Here is a 15,895-nt window from a genome sequence, read left to right on the forward strand (position 1 = left end):
ATTTCCAATCCCTGGTTGTCCCTGAGAAAGTGGCGATGAATTGCCTTCTTGAATTGACATAGTGCTGTATTGTCAGCCACAAAGCCTTTAGGGAGGGAATTCAAGGATTTTGACTCAACAACTTTGAACAAATGGCCCAATCATTTCCAAGTCAGCATGATGGCTGTCTTGGATGAGAATTTTCAGGTAGTGATGTTCCCATGTGTCTTCTGCCCTTTCCTTCTAAACTGTATTGGTTATGGGTTGAAAGGTGTTGTCCGAGGGACCTTGGAGAATTTCTGCAGTGCGACTTGTCGATAGGTCACACTGCTGTTACCAAACATCAGTGTTGAAGGGAATGGATGCTTGTGAATGTGGTGTCAATTAAGGAGGCCACTTTGTCCTGGATGGTGTTGAATTTCTTGCATGCTGTTGGAGCTGCACTCGTCCAGGCAAGTGGGGAGTATTCTATCACACTCCTGACTTGTACGTCGTAGTTGGCAGACAGGATTTTGAGGAGTCAGAAGATGAGTTACTCTCTACAGAATTCCTAGTCTCTGACGTGCTGTTAAAGCCACTGTTCTTAGATGGTTGGTCCATTTGTGTTTCTGGCCAATGGTAACCCTCAGGGTGTTGACAGTGGGGGATTCAGTGATGGGAATTATTCCATATGGCAGCGAGTTCCAAATTTCCATCATCACACTGCGACAATATAGTTCAAAATTGGCTTTTAGGAGATATTTTTTGTTGTGGAAGCTGGGCATATCGTTAGAACAAATGTTTGTAAGGAGTTATTGAGCCAGAGGATGTGAGGGAGCTGGAGTAACATGTAGAACAAAACCATGCCTGAGGCACTGCTGGTGAATGATTGAATCTCAGCTGGTATTAATTATTTTCTCTCTCACTTCAGACTCACTAGTAAAACCCACCCCCATGGATATTTGTCTGAATAATGGTCTTTATCATTTGAAAGGAAATACTTGTTAAACTAAGTACAGAAACCACAATGTTAATGGAGAAAGATACATAAAATAAAATCACGCAGGTCATTGTTCCACATGTGATAAGGTCAGATGGAATTGCCAATCGCAGTAAACTTCTCTGAGGATAGTATCAGAATAATTTGAATTCACTTATTTGCTGAAAGTAAACCCCAAAAGTCCAAATTAGAATTTGCCAGAATCAGGCACGATGGCCAAATTAGCTACAGAGTCTTAAGAATTAAGGCTACTTCTTTGGATCAGTGGCTGTGATGTGCCTCTGAGGGAACTAGCTGTGGTTTAAAATCTCAATCCATGAATGTAAGTTCAAAGTCTAGGCTGACGTTCCAGTGCAGTACTGAAGGAGTGCTGCACTGTTGCAGGGTGTTGTCTTTAATTTCATTCAGGCAGTCATCCAAATCTTACCTTACCTCTTCTGGAGATTGTTAAATAAGCCGTGGATTCCATTTGGAGGCAAGGCAAGGGAGTTACTTCGCAGTGGTACCTTCAGTATTTGTCCTTCAACAAACACTGTTGAAACAGCTTGTGGGGCTGCTATTACAATACTGCTTGTGGAAGCAAACAGACTGCCACATTTTCTGCGTCACAGTGATGGCATTTAAAAAAAAATAACAAGTATTGGATCTGAGTGAAAAGACTGAGAAAGTGAAACCTCCCAAGGTCTTTTCCCCAGCGTAGGTGGGTCCAAAACAAGAGGGTACAGGTTTAAGCCATGAGGGGAAAGATTTAACATGACCTTTAGGGGCAACTTTTGCATGCGGAGGGTGGTGCGTGTATGGACTAAACTGGCAGGGGAATGTTGGAGCCTGGTACAATTACAACATTTGAAAAGCATCTGGATGGATGCATAAATAGGAAGGGTTTAGTGTGATATAAGCCAAATGCTGGAAAATGGAAATAGATTAATTTAGGCTATCTGGTCAGCATGGATGAGTTGGACTGAAAGAGCTGCTTCTGTGCTGTATAACTCTTTGACTCTATGATGGAGAAACTCAACAGGTCTGGCAGCATCTGTAGAGAGACAAAAACAGAGCTTGCATTTTGAGTCTGATATGACACTTCTTCAGCGACTTTGTAAACATGATCTTTGGATGTGGCATGATTGGCTAGTGTAGAATTTATTTTCCATCCTGAACAAGGTAGTATGAGAAGTGTTCTTGAACCACTGCAGTTCCTGGTTTGTAGGGACATTCCCTGTACTGTGTACAGAAGTGTTTCAGGATTTTAATCTGTTACAGTACCTTTCCAAAAAAAACAGAAAATAAAAACATGGAAGCTGGAATTCAGAAACCAAAATAAGAACAGAAATTGCTGGAAAAGCTCAGCAGGCCTGGCAGCATCTGTGGAGAGAAATCAGAGTGAACATTTTGGGTCCAATGTACCTTCCTCAGAATTGATGGTAGCTAGGAAAAGATTGATATTAATACAAAAGGGGCAAGGGGTGAGAGCAAACAATACCATCACTGAAGTAATTTTTTTTGAAAAAAAAAATCCCTCGTTAAAATGAGATAGCAAGAACTGTAGATTTTGGAGTCAGAGATAGCAAGGTGTGGAGCTGGAGGAACACAGAAATCTCTGAAGAAGGGTCGCGACCCAAAATATCAGCTTTCCTATTCCTCTGACGCTGTCTGACCTGCTGTGTTCCTCCGGCTCCACACTTTGTTACCTCATCAAAATGAATAGCTTTGATGTAAAAAGAAGACAGGTTCCAATATTCAGTTTTTTTGATCATCCAGGTAATAGTTAGATCCTAAAGAGAGGGAAAAAAAAACAGTTGGACAGTGGCTAAAGGTAAACCTGGGGGAATGAATAGCTGCCAATGGGGGCTATTAGTGACAGACAATGGGTAGTGTGTGGTAACAGCCCATGTGGTGACAAGGTCTGGTGTATGGGGTTTGGGGTAACCTGAAGCCCTACAATTCTTGAATTTGATATTAAGGCCTGAAGGCTGTTAAGTTCCCAAACAGAAAATGAGGTGTTGTTCTTTCAGCTTGCACTGAACTTCTCTGGATCACTCTGGCAAGCCTGAGACAGAGATGATGGCCAGGGAACATGGTGGTGTGTTGAACTGGCAGGCAACTGGAAATTCAGGGTTTTTTTTGTGGGCAGAATGTAAGGGTTTTGCAAAATGGTCACTCAATCTGCACTTTGTTTCCCCAGCATAGAGGGCACCACCATATATTTTCATGTCAGGCTACTGAGAAATGTGGACAGGAATTTGCAGGTGGTAGTTCTCTCATGCAACTGCTGCCCTTCTAATTGTATTGTATTGGCTGTATAGCACTTCTGAGTGTCCCAAAAAGGCGCCATATTAATACACGTGCTTGCATTCTGTTACCATGCGTCTTGAATAATCAGAAACTGAATATTGGAAACTGTCTTCTTTGTACTTCATTTTGATGAGGGATTTTTTTTCCAAAAAATGCTATTCACCATGAAACCACAAGGTTCTCAAAAGCCAAGCAGGCTTGTAGCATGAGCTAGCATCACACTGCAGTATGGTGATGAGCTGGTGCGAAGCATTGCTGTGAAGAGCCACTGACCTGGACTGGTTTTGCTAAATAGGACTTTGCTAGTGATAAGCTGATAGAACTGTCCTTTCAAAAGGATGTTTCCAGAAGTCAATAAAAAGCTAGGCATAGTTTGTATGATGAACTAGCTCAGAGCTAAGGCAGCATCTCTCTGGAAATCCTAAGTGGCAAAAGCTTGGGACCTGGATTGATGAAATATTTAAATGACTTCTTTATGTTCCTCTTTGGTGAGTAATTGTTTTCCTAACAGGTGTCTCCTGGCAGTACATATCCATTTCGGAAAGACATGGCTTCTTTCACTTCATCCTCGAGGGACCCTAATATCAGCTAGACTTGCAGAATTGTCTCATCCGTGCAGAATTGAATCTATTATCTGTTTAAAATGGCTCTCCTCATCTGATTTTGACAAACTTGCTTCATGTTCAGTAGTTATTGTTTACAAGTTGCTGATGAACAAAAATTCAAATAAATGGGTTCAGAGCGACATTTACACGGAAGCTGGTGAGAAGTTTTCTCTTGCTGCTACATGAAAGCATGCAAACTAAAGTTATAAAAACTGAAAAAGCTGTGGATCAGAAATAAAAACAGCAAATCCAGCGATCGCTGTTTCTGTTTCAGACTCAAGTTACACTGCACCGACATAGGGGTAAATTACAACCAACAATATTGCGAGCTGCGAAGCCCAAATTAAAAAAAAACACACACACACACTAATGCAGATAAAAGCAAATAGAAGTGCTAACATAAAGTGCAGGAGAAACTCAGTGGGTCTAGCTGTATCTGTGGTCCGAGAAACACGGTGTTAACAGTTCAAGCACAACCTTTCGAGCATGGTATGGGTCTTCCTCTTAAGTAAAGTCATATTCAAGTAAAGTCATATTTAACTCAACACAATTAGGAAGACAACTGTCAGGGTGTCCAGCCTGCCCCAGTAGTCAATTAGATTGCAGCTATTCATTTACCTCAATGCCTCTTTCCTGCACTGTCTCCTTTTTATTTACATCATCCATAGGATGACAGTGTGTTACTGCACCAGATTTATTGCCCGAGCCTAAATACCCATTGATCTGATTTGGTTTGCCAGGACCATTTCAGGGGGTAATTAAGAGTCAACTGTCGAGACGCACAGAGATAACAAGGTGTAGAGCTAGATGAATACAGCAGGCCAAGCAGCATCAGAGAAGCAAGAAAGCTGACATTTTGGGCCTAGACCCTTCTTGGCCTGCTGTGTTCATTCAGATCTATACCTTGTTATCTCAGATTCTGCAGATTCTACAGTTGCGATTATCTCTGTCGAAGGGCACGTGTTTTTTTCTTATTGACTCATGACATGAGGGCATCACTGACTGGGCCAGCCCTTACTACCCATCCCTAACTGCCCAGAGGGCAATTAAGAGTCAACCACATTGCTGTGAATCTGGAGTCACACGTAGGCCAGACCAGGCAAGAGGATGACAGATATTGTTCTGTTACTGGTTATATGGTTGCCATTAGCCTAGCTTTTAATTCTAGACTCCTGGTTGAAATCAGTTGCCATGGTGGGTTTCGAACCTGTTATGGAGCAGACCAAACCCGCTCAAAATATATTCAGAGGGAAGCCTAGATCCCAATGTTTTCTCATTTTAAAGGTAAGTGTAAGGTATTACATTCCAGATGCAATTAATTTGGTCAAACTATTGGACGATAAACAAAACACACTTCATTTTCACACTACCATTAAAAAATACACAAAATAAAAATAAGAAAATTGGCTTAACTGTAACTCTAAGAAAATTCTTAACAAAATAATTGATACATTAACTACTACTAATTAACTGTTCCAACATAGTAACTTCCCAAAAACACAATCTTGGCAAAAGGCAAAATTCAGTTAAGTAGGTTGTCTCACAAGCAATTCTTCCCCCAGTAGGGTAAAAAAATCATCAAGAAAAACCTTTAAGAGAGAGAGTAGCAGAGAGAGAGATGTAAAGCAGTTTCAAGACCCCAACAACTTCTACTGAAAAACTGAAACTAAAATTCCTGGTTCTGTGGGAGCTTAGCCCCATCTATTCAGATTGCTTCTATTGTTTCAATCTTAGAAAAAATAAATCCCAAGGCCTCACAACCTGTTTATAGACTTTGAAGCAGACTACTTGGTACCTCTGTCACCTCTCCATAGAAAAAAATTACCAGGACAAAATACAGCTCTTAAAGCCATAGTATTGTCATAAACCCGCATCTCCAGAGCATTAGACTTGGGTTCTGGGTCACTCGCCAAGTGACATTGACATTATGCCTTTGCCTCCTTATATGCAATGCATCAATATATAAGTTTTGAATACTTGTACGCCACGTTAAAATATTAAAATGTGTTGTGTCAGGTATTGTTGATTTTACATATGAACCAAAGAAACAGGAATTACGCTCCCCATATCATTTGATTCCCGGAGAGACCAGAAACTGGTTTATCTCAGCTGATCTCAGAGAATGCATGATCCCTGAGCTACATAATTCCAACTAACAGATTTATTTTTAATCTGGACGCTAATGTTCACTTGACACTGGGATAAAGAGGAAAGGGAATGAATTACAACTGAGAAGATCACCGTTTCCGGATTTGCAACATGCAGTTTTATGATCTTCTCTGCAAACTAGCCTAATTGGCATCTCTGTGCAGCTGCAGCCTTGGGTTGATTGCCCTCTGGTATTGTAACAGTTCACGTGATTTATATTTACTAAGGCAATGTAAAAGAAAGGTTATGATCTTTAGCAACATGGGGGGGGTGAATTCATGCAGAAGATTAAATGTCTCGACTGGAGTCCTGGGTAGAACTACGTACCCAATTTCCTTTTATAAACAGAAAAAAAATTCACAGCATTAGTGATTAAAGTGTATGGTTAGTGTGGGAACTGCAGCGATTTGGGGCTTTGGCTGAGTGATACAACGCTTAGTAAGTTCTGACTGAGGGCTGTTGGAAATCGTTTCAATGTGGAAATTTTGTGCAAAGTGGGGAAGAGCTGCTTCAATTGGATTTATTGCAAGATGTAAACATTCCAGGGCAAGATCTGAGTGGGACAGACAAAAGTCATTGAGAACCTGAACTGCAATGTGACAAGTGGCAGTGAGATCACAAACACGGAAAGACGTGATTTTGGGGAAAGAAGCACAGGAATCCACTGAGACTCCGTTATTAAGTACGCTTACGGCTGAAAAAGACAAGTTATTAATCATTAAGTGAATAAAGATGTATGGGGAAGAGGCAGAAAAGAGGATTTGAGGTTTGGAGGGATATGGGGCACACACAGGGGGGTGGGGCTAGTTTAGTTTGGGGACAAGGTTGGCATGAACTGGTTGGACCAAATGGATTGCTTCCATGCAGTATGACCCTATGGTTTGCCATACGAAGATTGGTTAAGGGCTCTGGGTTTGTATTCGATGGAGTTTAGAAATGTAAGGGAGTATCTAATTGAAACTTTAGAACAGTAAGAGGCCTGGATAGAGTGGATGTGGAGAAGGCGTTTCCACTAGCAGGAGAGACTGGGACCCGAGGGCACGGCCTCAGAGTGAAGGGTTGACTCTTTAGAGCTGAGATGAGGAGGAACTTCTTCAGCCAGATGGTGGTTAAGATGTGGAACTCACTGCTCCAGAATGCTGCAGAGGCCAAATCATTGAGTGCATTTAATACAGAGAAGGATAGGTTCTTGATTAGTAAGGGAATGAGGTGTTACAGGGGGAAGGTAGGATAAAGGGGTTGAGAAACATCAGTCATGATCGAATGGTGGAACAGATTTGATGGGCCAAATAGCCTAATTCTGCTCCTATACCTTATGGTCTTATACTTTTCATTTCTTGTATCCACATGAGCAGGCAGATGGAGCTTCTGTTCAATGTTACATTGAAAGGTAAAATACTGCACCCCCTCAATACTGCATTTCCATGTCAGTCTAGACTGTGCGCTCAAATTCTGGACTGTAGATTGAATCCACAGCTTTCTTATTCAAAGTGGATGGTGTTATTAAAACTGACACTCTTGTGGGCTCAAGTATCACATGAGTGCTTCAACAAGACCATGAAATGGTCAGGATGGTTGTCAGGATATTCTCAATCACGAGAAATGATGGTCAAGCGAAACTGTGTCCTGATAAATGTTAAACACGTCTAGTTTGAGGAGTAACAGGAATGTGTATTGGTAACCTGGTCAACAACCCTAAATAGTAATGCAAAGAACAAATTTGCAGATAAAACCTCAAGCAATCTTAAAGTGATAAATCGAATGAAGAACTTTGAAGTGTTGTACTATAGGACATTACTCATTTGACTGTCTGCAACATTCATTACCTTCCAAGAAATAGTTTGCTGCTTGAAGCAATAAGACAATATACCAATGTCTATTTAAGGAAGTGAAAAGCTGTCAAAATCCTTATAATGCTAATGACTAAAGTAGCTGTGAATCGTGATGCTTCTCTTCATGAAGGGGATCTATCAGTGGCCTTTTGCTCATAATTATTACACAGCATTTGGAGATCATTTTCATTAGATCATCAAATGATTAAGCCTTATGAATGTTTCATGTATTTTTAATGAGGAATACTGAAAACACTTTAATGCTGCCATCTTGAAAATTCCCTGAAAGGGTTTTCAGTATTTAACTCAAACCAGTATCTGTCTCATGACTTAACCCTTCTGCTGTTTATCACATACAGTTCCTTGACTCAACCCAAAGCAGACAAAATTACATATATTTGAAATCAGTCGCAATAAAGATAAAACAACAGTGAAAGCCATTTGCAAGTCTTAATTCTTTAAGCAAGCTGCATTATCACTGGGCAGTTACAGATTCTCTTTTTCTTATACATGTCACAATTTCCAGGTTTTTAATGCCAAAGCATGGAGTAACTCAACTGTATAGTGTTTACCCTTGATGCCTTCCTACGCCATGGAGGTTTAGCTCTTCACTGTAGTTATTTGATTAAGAAAAAGAAAAGATGTAAGATTTGCTGGAATGGAGAATCTTGTGGTGTGCCCCATGAGCTCACTATTTCTCTTTCCCTCCAAACGTGAAAAAGCTTTGCTTCAGGATTTGCTATGATCTTATCCCCATGTTGTGAGGGGGATTCTTGGTGGCCCATACAGCCTGCATCCTTAAGCAAGGAGATATCAGGACAGAGACTGAAACAGTGAAAGGCCAGGACAGGAAATGAGGGAAGTCAGCATGAAATCAAATGCAGAAAGAGGAACAAATAAGGAAAGAAAGACACATCACTGAATGAAGAAAAATAAGCAGTTTAAAATGCTAAAAAAATTCAAGTACCAGTTTACTAACAGTACAACTGAGATTTCACAACTTAGTGAGGCAATTTTGAAACAAGGATAGGAATTTTGAAATGGAGATATTGGTTGACAGGCAATCAATAGAGTCAATGAGATAAAGGATATTAGGTCATAAGGGCATGGGCAGCAGATTTTTGGATGACCTCAAGTTTACAAAGTAGAATATAGGAGGCTGATTGGAGGCACATTAAAACTGTTAAAATTAGATAAAGATATATTACATTGAAGTCTTTCATATTACACATATACTTGGTGATGTTCCTTGATAAACTCCTTGATTCCTTGCATGAGATACAAACACCAATATTCAATTGCTGGGGTGCATCTCTCTGGTCTCCTATATCTCTTTCTCCTGTTGTTAGAACTTCGTTTCAAGCTTTACTCAGACGGAGAGCCACTGCCCTTGATCCTGCTAACTTTTTCTTATCAGTCCCAAGCACCAATAATATCTTTCTTTACTCATACTCTCTTATCGTGTTGGAATTAAGACCTACCGCACTGTCCCATTCACGTCCAAAATGACAGCCCTTCTTACTTTCAGCTTCCCTTAATTTGACAGTCATCAGCTTGCTACTGCTTTACTTAGCCTGTTCTTTTCAATTTCCAAGGTAACATTCCTTAATCTTTACCCAAAAAACATGTCTTTTAAATTTCATGGAAAATCATCTTTGCTTTATGTAATTTTTATCTTCTGGATTGAATGTCTGGAAACATTACCTGAACATAGACATCTCTCCCTTCCCGATCAATCTTCACATTGTGGAGTTGTCCATTTGCCAACTTTCCACTATCGATGCTGAAGATATCGGCGTCTTTATCATTATCCAGCTTGTATCTGATCTGAAGGTTCCCTGGAACAAGAATTTATTGGTTTTAATTGAAAAGCTAAGAGATTATAGGCAAAGAAGTTTTATTTTTCTGAGACAGTCAATCCAAGACTTTCAATAAGAACAGAAATAATGAAAACCTCTTGAATACCAGGCAAAACAGAGCTGCAGACCATTTCAAGCTCCTGTTGAAGCCCGTCCATTAAACATGTTATCTCTAATGGAACAGATAGAGTGGCATTGCGTTTTCTTATTGACAAGTGTCACAGTCATTGTTCATTTTATCACTACTCCATTCTCAGACTGAACTAACATGTTGTGTTCATTAGGTTGATAATTATCGTATAAAATGAGAAATGAGTATTTTACACAAGAGACTCCAATTTCCCCACTTATCCCTTTGGCTTAGGCTTGAGTTTGGGATGTGACGATTGTCAATTAATCATCATTGAACAATAAGAGTATTATCTCACCATCCGGGCCTAGCTCATCACATCCTGCCATGTCATATGGTATCAATGTGGACTTCACCAGTTTCAAAATCTCCCCTTCCCCTACTGCATCCCTCAACCAGCCCAGTTCGTCCCCTCCCCCCACTGCACCACACAACCAGCCCAGCTCTTCCCCCCCACCCACTGTATCCCAAAACCAGTCCAACCTGTCTCTGCCTCCCTAACCGGTTCTTCCTCTCACCCATCCCTTCCTCCCACCCCAAGCCGCACCCCCCGCTACCTACTAACCTCATCCCACCTCCTTGACCTGTCCGTCTTCCCTGGACTGACCTATCCCCTCCCTACCTCCCCACCTACACTCTCTCCACCTATCTTCTTTACTCTCCATCTTCGGTCCGCCTCCCCCTCTCTCCCTATTTATTCCAGTTCCCTCCCCCCATCCCCCTCTCTGATGAAGGGTCTAGGCCCGAAACGTCAGCTTTTGTGCTCCTGAGATGCTGCTTGGCCTGCTGTGTTCATCCAGCCTCACATTTTATTATCTAACATCCTGCCATGTGTTGAGCTTGCAGGGAGCTGGGACACGCTCCATGTATTACACATGATTCCATTATCCTTGCAATGGGTGTGTCCTTCAGCATGATACCCAATTTCACTGACAAAGGCCAGAGATATCTGGTCTTTTGACATTCAAACAATGTTTCAGGAAACACACAGAAATTATTAATTCACATGACATAAAAGTATCTGAGAATGGAATTTGAGTGACCTTGAAGCACAATGGGTGGAAACCCAGCTTCCCAGCCAGAATTAGGTATAGAGCTGGATGCACACACCAGGCCAAGGGCTCTAGGCCCGAAACGTCAGCCTTCTTGCTCCTCTGATACTGCTTGGCCTGCTGTGTTCATCCAGCTCGGCACATTTTTACCTCAGATTCTCCAGCATCTGCAGTTCCTACTATCTCTTCCCAGCCAGAATCTCTGGTTCAAGCCCATGCAAGGACTTGTTCATCCATTAATGTGGCCCATTAATTAAATAAATTAATAAATTAGTTAACTAAGTAGAGATGGCTGGACAGATCATCATCTGTCATGTAGTTGTATGATGTGGGAGCTAGCTGATCCCATTGAGAACTGCAGTGACCACATCCGCAGCAAGTGCTGGTTGCTCGAGGAACTTCAGCTCAGAGTTGATGAGCCGGAAACAGAGCTTCAAACACAGCGGCACATCCAAGAGGGGGAGAAGTACCTGGATGGTTTGTCTCAGAAGACAGTCATACCTGATAGATTAGGTAATTCAAATTTGGTCAGTGGCCAGGGACAGCAGGGGATGACTGTAAGCGAGGCAGATGGAGGGATCCTGCAGTCAGCAACAGAGGAGCCTCATCTCTTCCTCTTGTCCAACAGGTATGGATGAGGAAAAGGGTTGCAGGGAGGATGAGCCAGGTGACCACTGCACAGTGGTACAGGGGGCCATTCAAGAGGAGGGAGCAAAAAAAAAGTGGTAGTTGTAGGGGATTCTAGAATCGGGGGATAGATGGTATCCTTTGTAAGTAGGATCGAGAGTCCCACATGGTGTGGGGCCTGCCCGGTGCCAGGGTAAGGGATATCTCTGATCACCTTGAAAGTATGTTGGAGTGGGAGGGGGAGGACCCAGTTGTTATGGGCCACGCTGGTACAAACAACATTGGCAAGGCTAGGAAAGAGGAGCTGTTCAGAGATTATCAGGAGCTAGGAACCAAATGAAAAAAAACAGGTCTTCAAGGGTTATAATCTCCAGATTACTGCCCGAGCCATGTGCTAATTCACATGAGAATAAGGGAAGTAAACACGTAGCTAAAAGAGTGGTGCGGGCAAGAGGGGTTCCTTTTCATGGGGCACTGGCATCAGTATTGGGACAGGAGGGATCTGTACCACTGGGATGGACTCCAACTGAACCGAGCTGGGACCAACGTTCGAGTGAAAAAAGTAAATAGGCTGGTCAACAGGACTTTATGCTAGAAAGTGGGGGGGGGGGGGGCTGGTGGCGGGGGCGGTGGGTGGGGAGGGAAAGGGTGAAACTTTCCGCAGTGGGAAACAAAGCTGCAGGTTAATATCCTTAGTGGTGGATTCAACTAAGTGGAACAAATGTCAGGGAAGGAGAATTCAGGAAAAGTTATTAAAAGTCTCCAGCATAGACTCAAATAGGACAGAGTGTTTAGAAAGGGCTAGCAATCAAACACTAGAAAAACAAATGAAAATAAGAAGAAGCGTTAATACAGGACTGAAGTTGTCATATCTGAATGCACACAGTATAAGGAATAAGATAAATGAGCTTGTGGAGCAGATGGAAACTGGCAGGTATGACACAGTAAGCATAATGGAGACAAAGTTGCAAGAGGATCAGGATTGGGAACTGAATATCCAAGGATATACATCTTATTGAAAAGATAGGCAGGTGGAATGAAGGGGTGGTGTTGTCGTATTAGTGAGAAATGAAATTAAATCAATAGGAAGAAACAAAATAAGGTCAGATGGTGTAGACTCTGTGTGGGTAAAATTGATGACTAGCAAAGTTGAAAAAACCGTAGTTGGAATTATGTACAGGCCTCCAAACAGTAGTCAGGAACTGGAGCACAAGATACACCAGGAGATAGAAAAGGTGTATAAGAAAGGCAAAGTCACAGTGATCATGGGGGATTTCAATATGCAGGTGGACTGGGAAATCAGGTTTGGAGTGGGTTGCAAGAAAAGGGGTTTGTGGAATGTCTACGAGATGGCTTTTTGGCGTAGCTCCTGGTGGAGCCCACAACGGACCAGGTAGTACTGGATTTAATGTTGTGCAATGAGGCAGACTTGATAAGGGAGCTTAAGGTAAAGGAATCCTTAGGAGACAGTGATCATAAGAACAAAAACAAAGCTGTTGGAAAAGCTCAGCATGTCTGGTAGCATCTGTGGAAGAGAAAACTGAGTTAACATTTCAGGTTGGGTGACCCTTCCTCACCAGACCTGAAAGGTTAAGCCTGTTTTCACCTCCACAGATGCTGCCAGATCTGCTGAGCTTTTCCAGCAACTTTGTTTTTGTTCCTGATTTACAGCATCCGCAGTTCTTTTGGCTTTTATTTAGTGATCATAAGATGATAGAATTTACTCTGCAATTTGAGAGGGAGAAGATAGAATTAGAGACAGCAGTTTTTCAGCTGAATAAAGGCGACTACAGAGGCAAAAGGGAAGAGCAGGGAGAGGAGCCTAGAAGGAAAGACAATGAAACAGCAATGGCAGGAGTTTCTGGGAGTAATTCAGGAGACGCAGCAAAAATTTATCCCGAGGAAAAAGAAGCGTGGGACAGGGAGGATGAGGCAACCATGGCTGACTAAGAAAGTCAGGGATAGCATAAAAGAAAAAGACAAAGTGTGTAATGTGGCAAAGGGCAGGTGGAAACCAGAGGACTGGGACACTTACAAAAACCAACAGAGGGCAACAAAAAAAGAAATAAGGAGGGAGAAGATTAAATATGAGGGCAAGCTAGCCAGTAATATAAATGAAGACTGTAAGAGTTTCTTTAGACGTATAAAGGGCAAAAGAGAGGCAAAAGTGGACATTAGACCACTGGAAAATGACGGTGGAGAGATGGTAGTGGGGAACAAGGAAATGGCTCAGGAACTGAATAATTACTTTGCATCAGTCTTCGCAGTGGAAGACATGAATAATTTCCCAAAAATTCAAGAGAGTCAGGGGGCAGAGCTGAGTATGGTGACCATCACCAAGGAGAAGGTGCTGGTAAAACTGATTGGCCTGAAGGTGACTAGGAGACTAGGACCCGAGGGCACAGCCTTGGAGTAAAGGGAAGGCCTTTGAGAATGGAGATAAGGAGAAACTACTTCAGCCAGAGAGTGGTGAATCTATGGAATTCACTGCCACAGAAGGCTGTGGAGGCCAGGTCATTAGTACATTTAAGACTGAGATGGATATGTTCTTGATTTTCAAGGGGATCAAGGGTTATGGGGAGAAAACAGGAGAATAGGGTTGATGAACTTAACAGCCAAGATTGAGTGGCTGAGCAGTTTTGCTAGACCAAATGGGCTAATTTCTTCTCCTGTGTCTTATGGTCTTCTGGTTAAGCATTGACCTGCAAATTTTTCCAACACACTCCAGTGTCAGGCAATAAGAGTGGGACAGATTCCTGGTCGGCTGTGTGGATTGTAAGAAAATTCAAGTCTCTATCATCAGTAGCTCAAGACTACAGTGTTCATGTAAAATTCCATGTTGTTACTGTAACTCAGACTCCTTGTAGTGAGTGTATAATTGACTCAAGTGGCTGGTGGCCAGTCTGGTTTAGTTTTGACAGAATGGGATTCGATCTATATTGTAGCTGGTTTCTTGTCTTAGTACTTGACCGTCTACATCCTCTATGCCCTGGTTGAGGGGTCAACCCCATACCTAGGCCACCAGCATTGAAGGTCACAATATTTGAGGGTCTTTCCAACTACTCAAGCTGCCCACCTGTTAAACAGAAACCCAACTCCTAAACTTTAGGCAATACAGAGACCACTTGGAAACTTCAGGAAGAGGAATGTCAGTTCTTTTCTTGAATGTGTTTAAATATGTTTTAATCCCACAAATTTTATGTAATATTATTTGGGATTGAGTTACTAGCAACTCATGATAGGTTATCATTGCTATTTTAAAACTTCAAGAATGGTCTCTAGCCTTGGGTTCGATTTGTATTTCTTTAAGGTGTGTAGTAACATGGGCAGACTTGCTTTAGTTTAAAGAGTCCTGTGAGTGGTGAAGGGATGTTTATCAGTTTTTTTTACATGCATTGAAGTTAGGCTTTTAATAATACTTGTGATGAATGAATCAGTGTTTAGAAACCAATAGAAGACAGAAAATAAAACATCCCATAACACAAGAGAAAGAGAGAGGGACAGAGTCAGACACAGACGAAAACAAGTTTATTAGAAAGAGGGAACCATCTAGAAGGTCAGAACTTTGCAATTTCAAAGAGAAGCGGAACATTCATAGAGAAAATAAAAACATGTAACATCAGTTCTACAAACGCAGAAAGATAGGAAATGGAATAGGCCATTCGGCCGATCAAACCTGCGCCACCAATCAGTATGATCATAGCTGATCATCTAACTCGGTCCCCATCCCCACTTTCTCTTAACATCTTTTGATCCCTTTGATCTGAGCTTTCAGAACTATATCTAACTCCTTCTTGATACAAGTGTCAAGTGCGTTCATCCAGATTGTGGTCAATGAAGTATCCCTGAGCCACTTTATGTGTAATCCAAATCTTGGTCATTCCCCATATCCCTTGATTGCCTGACCAATCAAGAATCCATTTATCTCAGCCTTCCATCTACACAAGGATTCTGCCTCCACAACTCTTTCTGTCAAGGAGTTCCAAACAGTCAGAATTCCCTGAGAGATGAAATTCCTCTGCATCTGGGTCTTAAATTGGTGGCCCTTAATTCTGAGACTGCGCTCTCTGGTGCCAGACACTCCCATGAGAGGAAACATCTTCTCAGCATTTACCTGGTCAAACCCCTTAAGAATTCTATATGTCTCAATGAGATAACATCTTCTTAACTCCAAAGAGTAGAGTCCCAACCTGTTTAACCTTTGTTCATAAGATAATCCCTCCATACTAGAGTTCATCATAGTAAACCTTTTCTGAACTACCTCCAATAAAATAATATTTTCCTTTAAATAAGGGGATAAAAACTGCTCAAGTGCTCCAGAGGTAATTTCACTAGCACCTTGTTTGTTGCAATAAGACTTCCCTACAATTATACTTGAACCCCCTTGAAATA

At 41.8% G+C, this 15,895-nt stretch overlaps 1 protein-coding gene across 2 annotated transcripts in view; it reads right to left on the bottom strand.

Moving 5' to 3' along the window:
• LOC125454249 (contactin-associated protein-like 5) overlaps window positions 1–15,895 on the bottom strand; it is a 974,390-nt gene that overhangs the window by 75,302 nt on the left and 883,193 nt on the right. For both annotated transcript variants that reach the window (XM_059647525.1, XM_048534833.2), the window contains one exon: window positions 9,540–9,673. In XM_059647525.1, the coding sequence (XP_059503508.1) occupies window positions 9,540–9,673 (134 nt within the window). The remainder of the gene's footprint in view (window positions 1–9,539; window positions 9,674–15,895) is intronic.

Source organism: Stegostoma tigrinum, chromosome 7, assembly GCF_030684315.1.
Source record: "Stegostoma tigrinum isolate sSteTig4 chromosome 7, sSteTig4.hap1, whole genome shotgun sequence".
In the NCBI taxonomy this organism is placed as follows: Eukaryota; Metazoa; Chordata; class Chondrichthyes; order Orectolobiformes; family Stegostomatidae; genus Stegostoma; species Stegostoma tigrinum.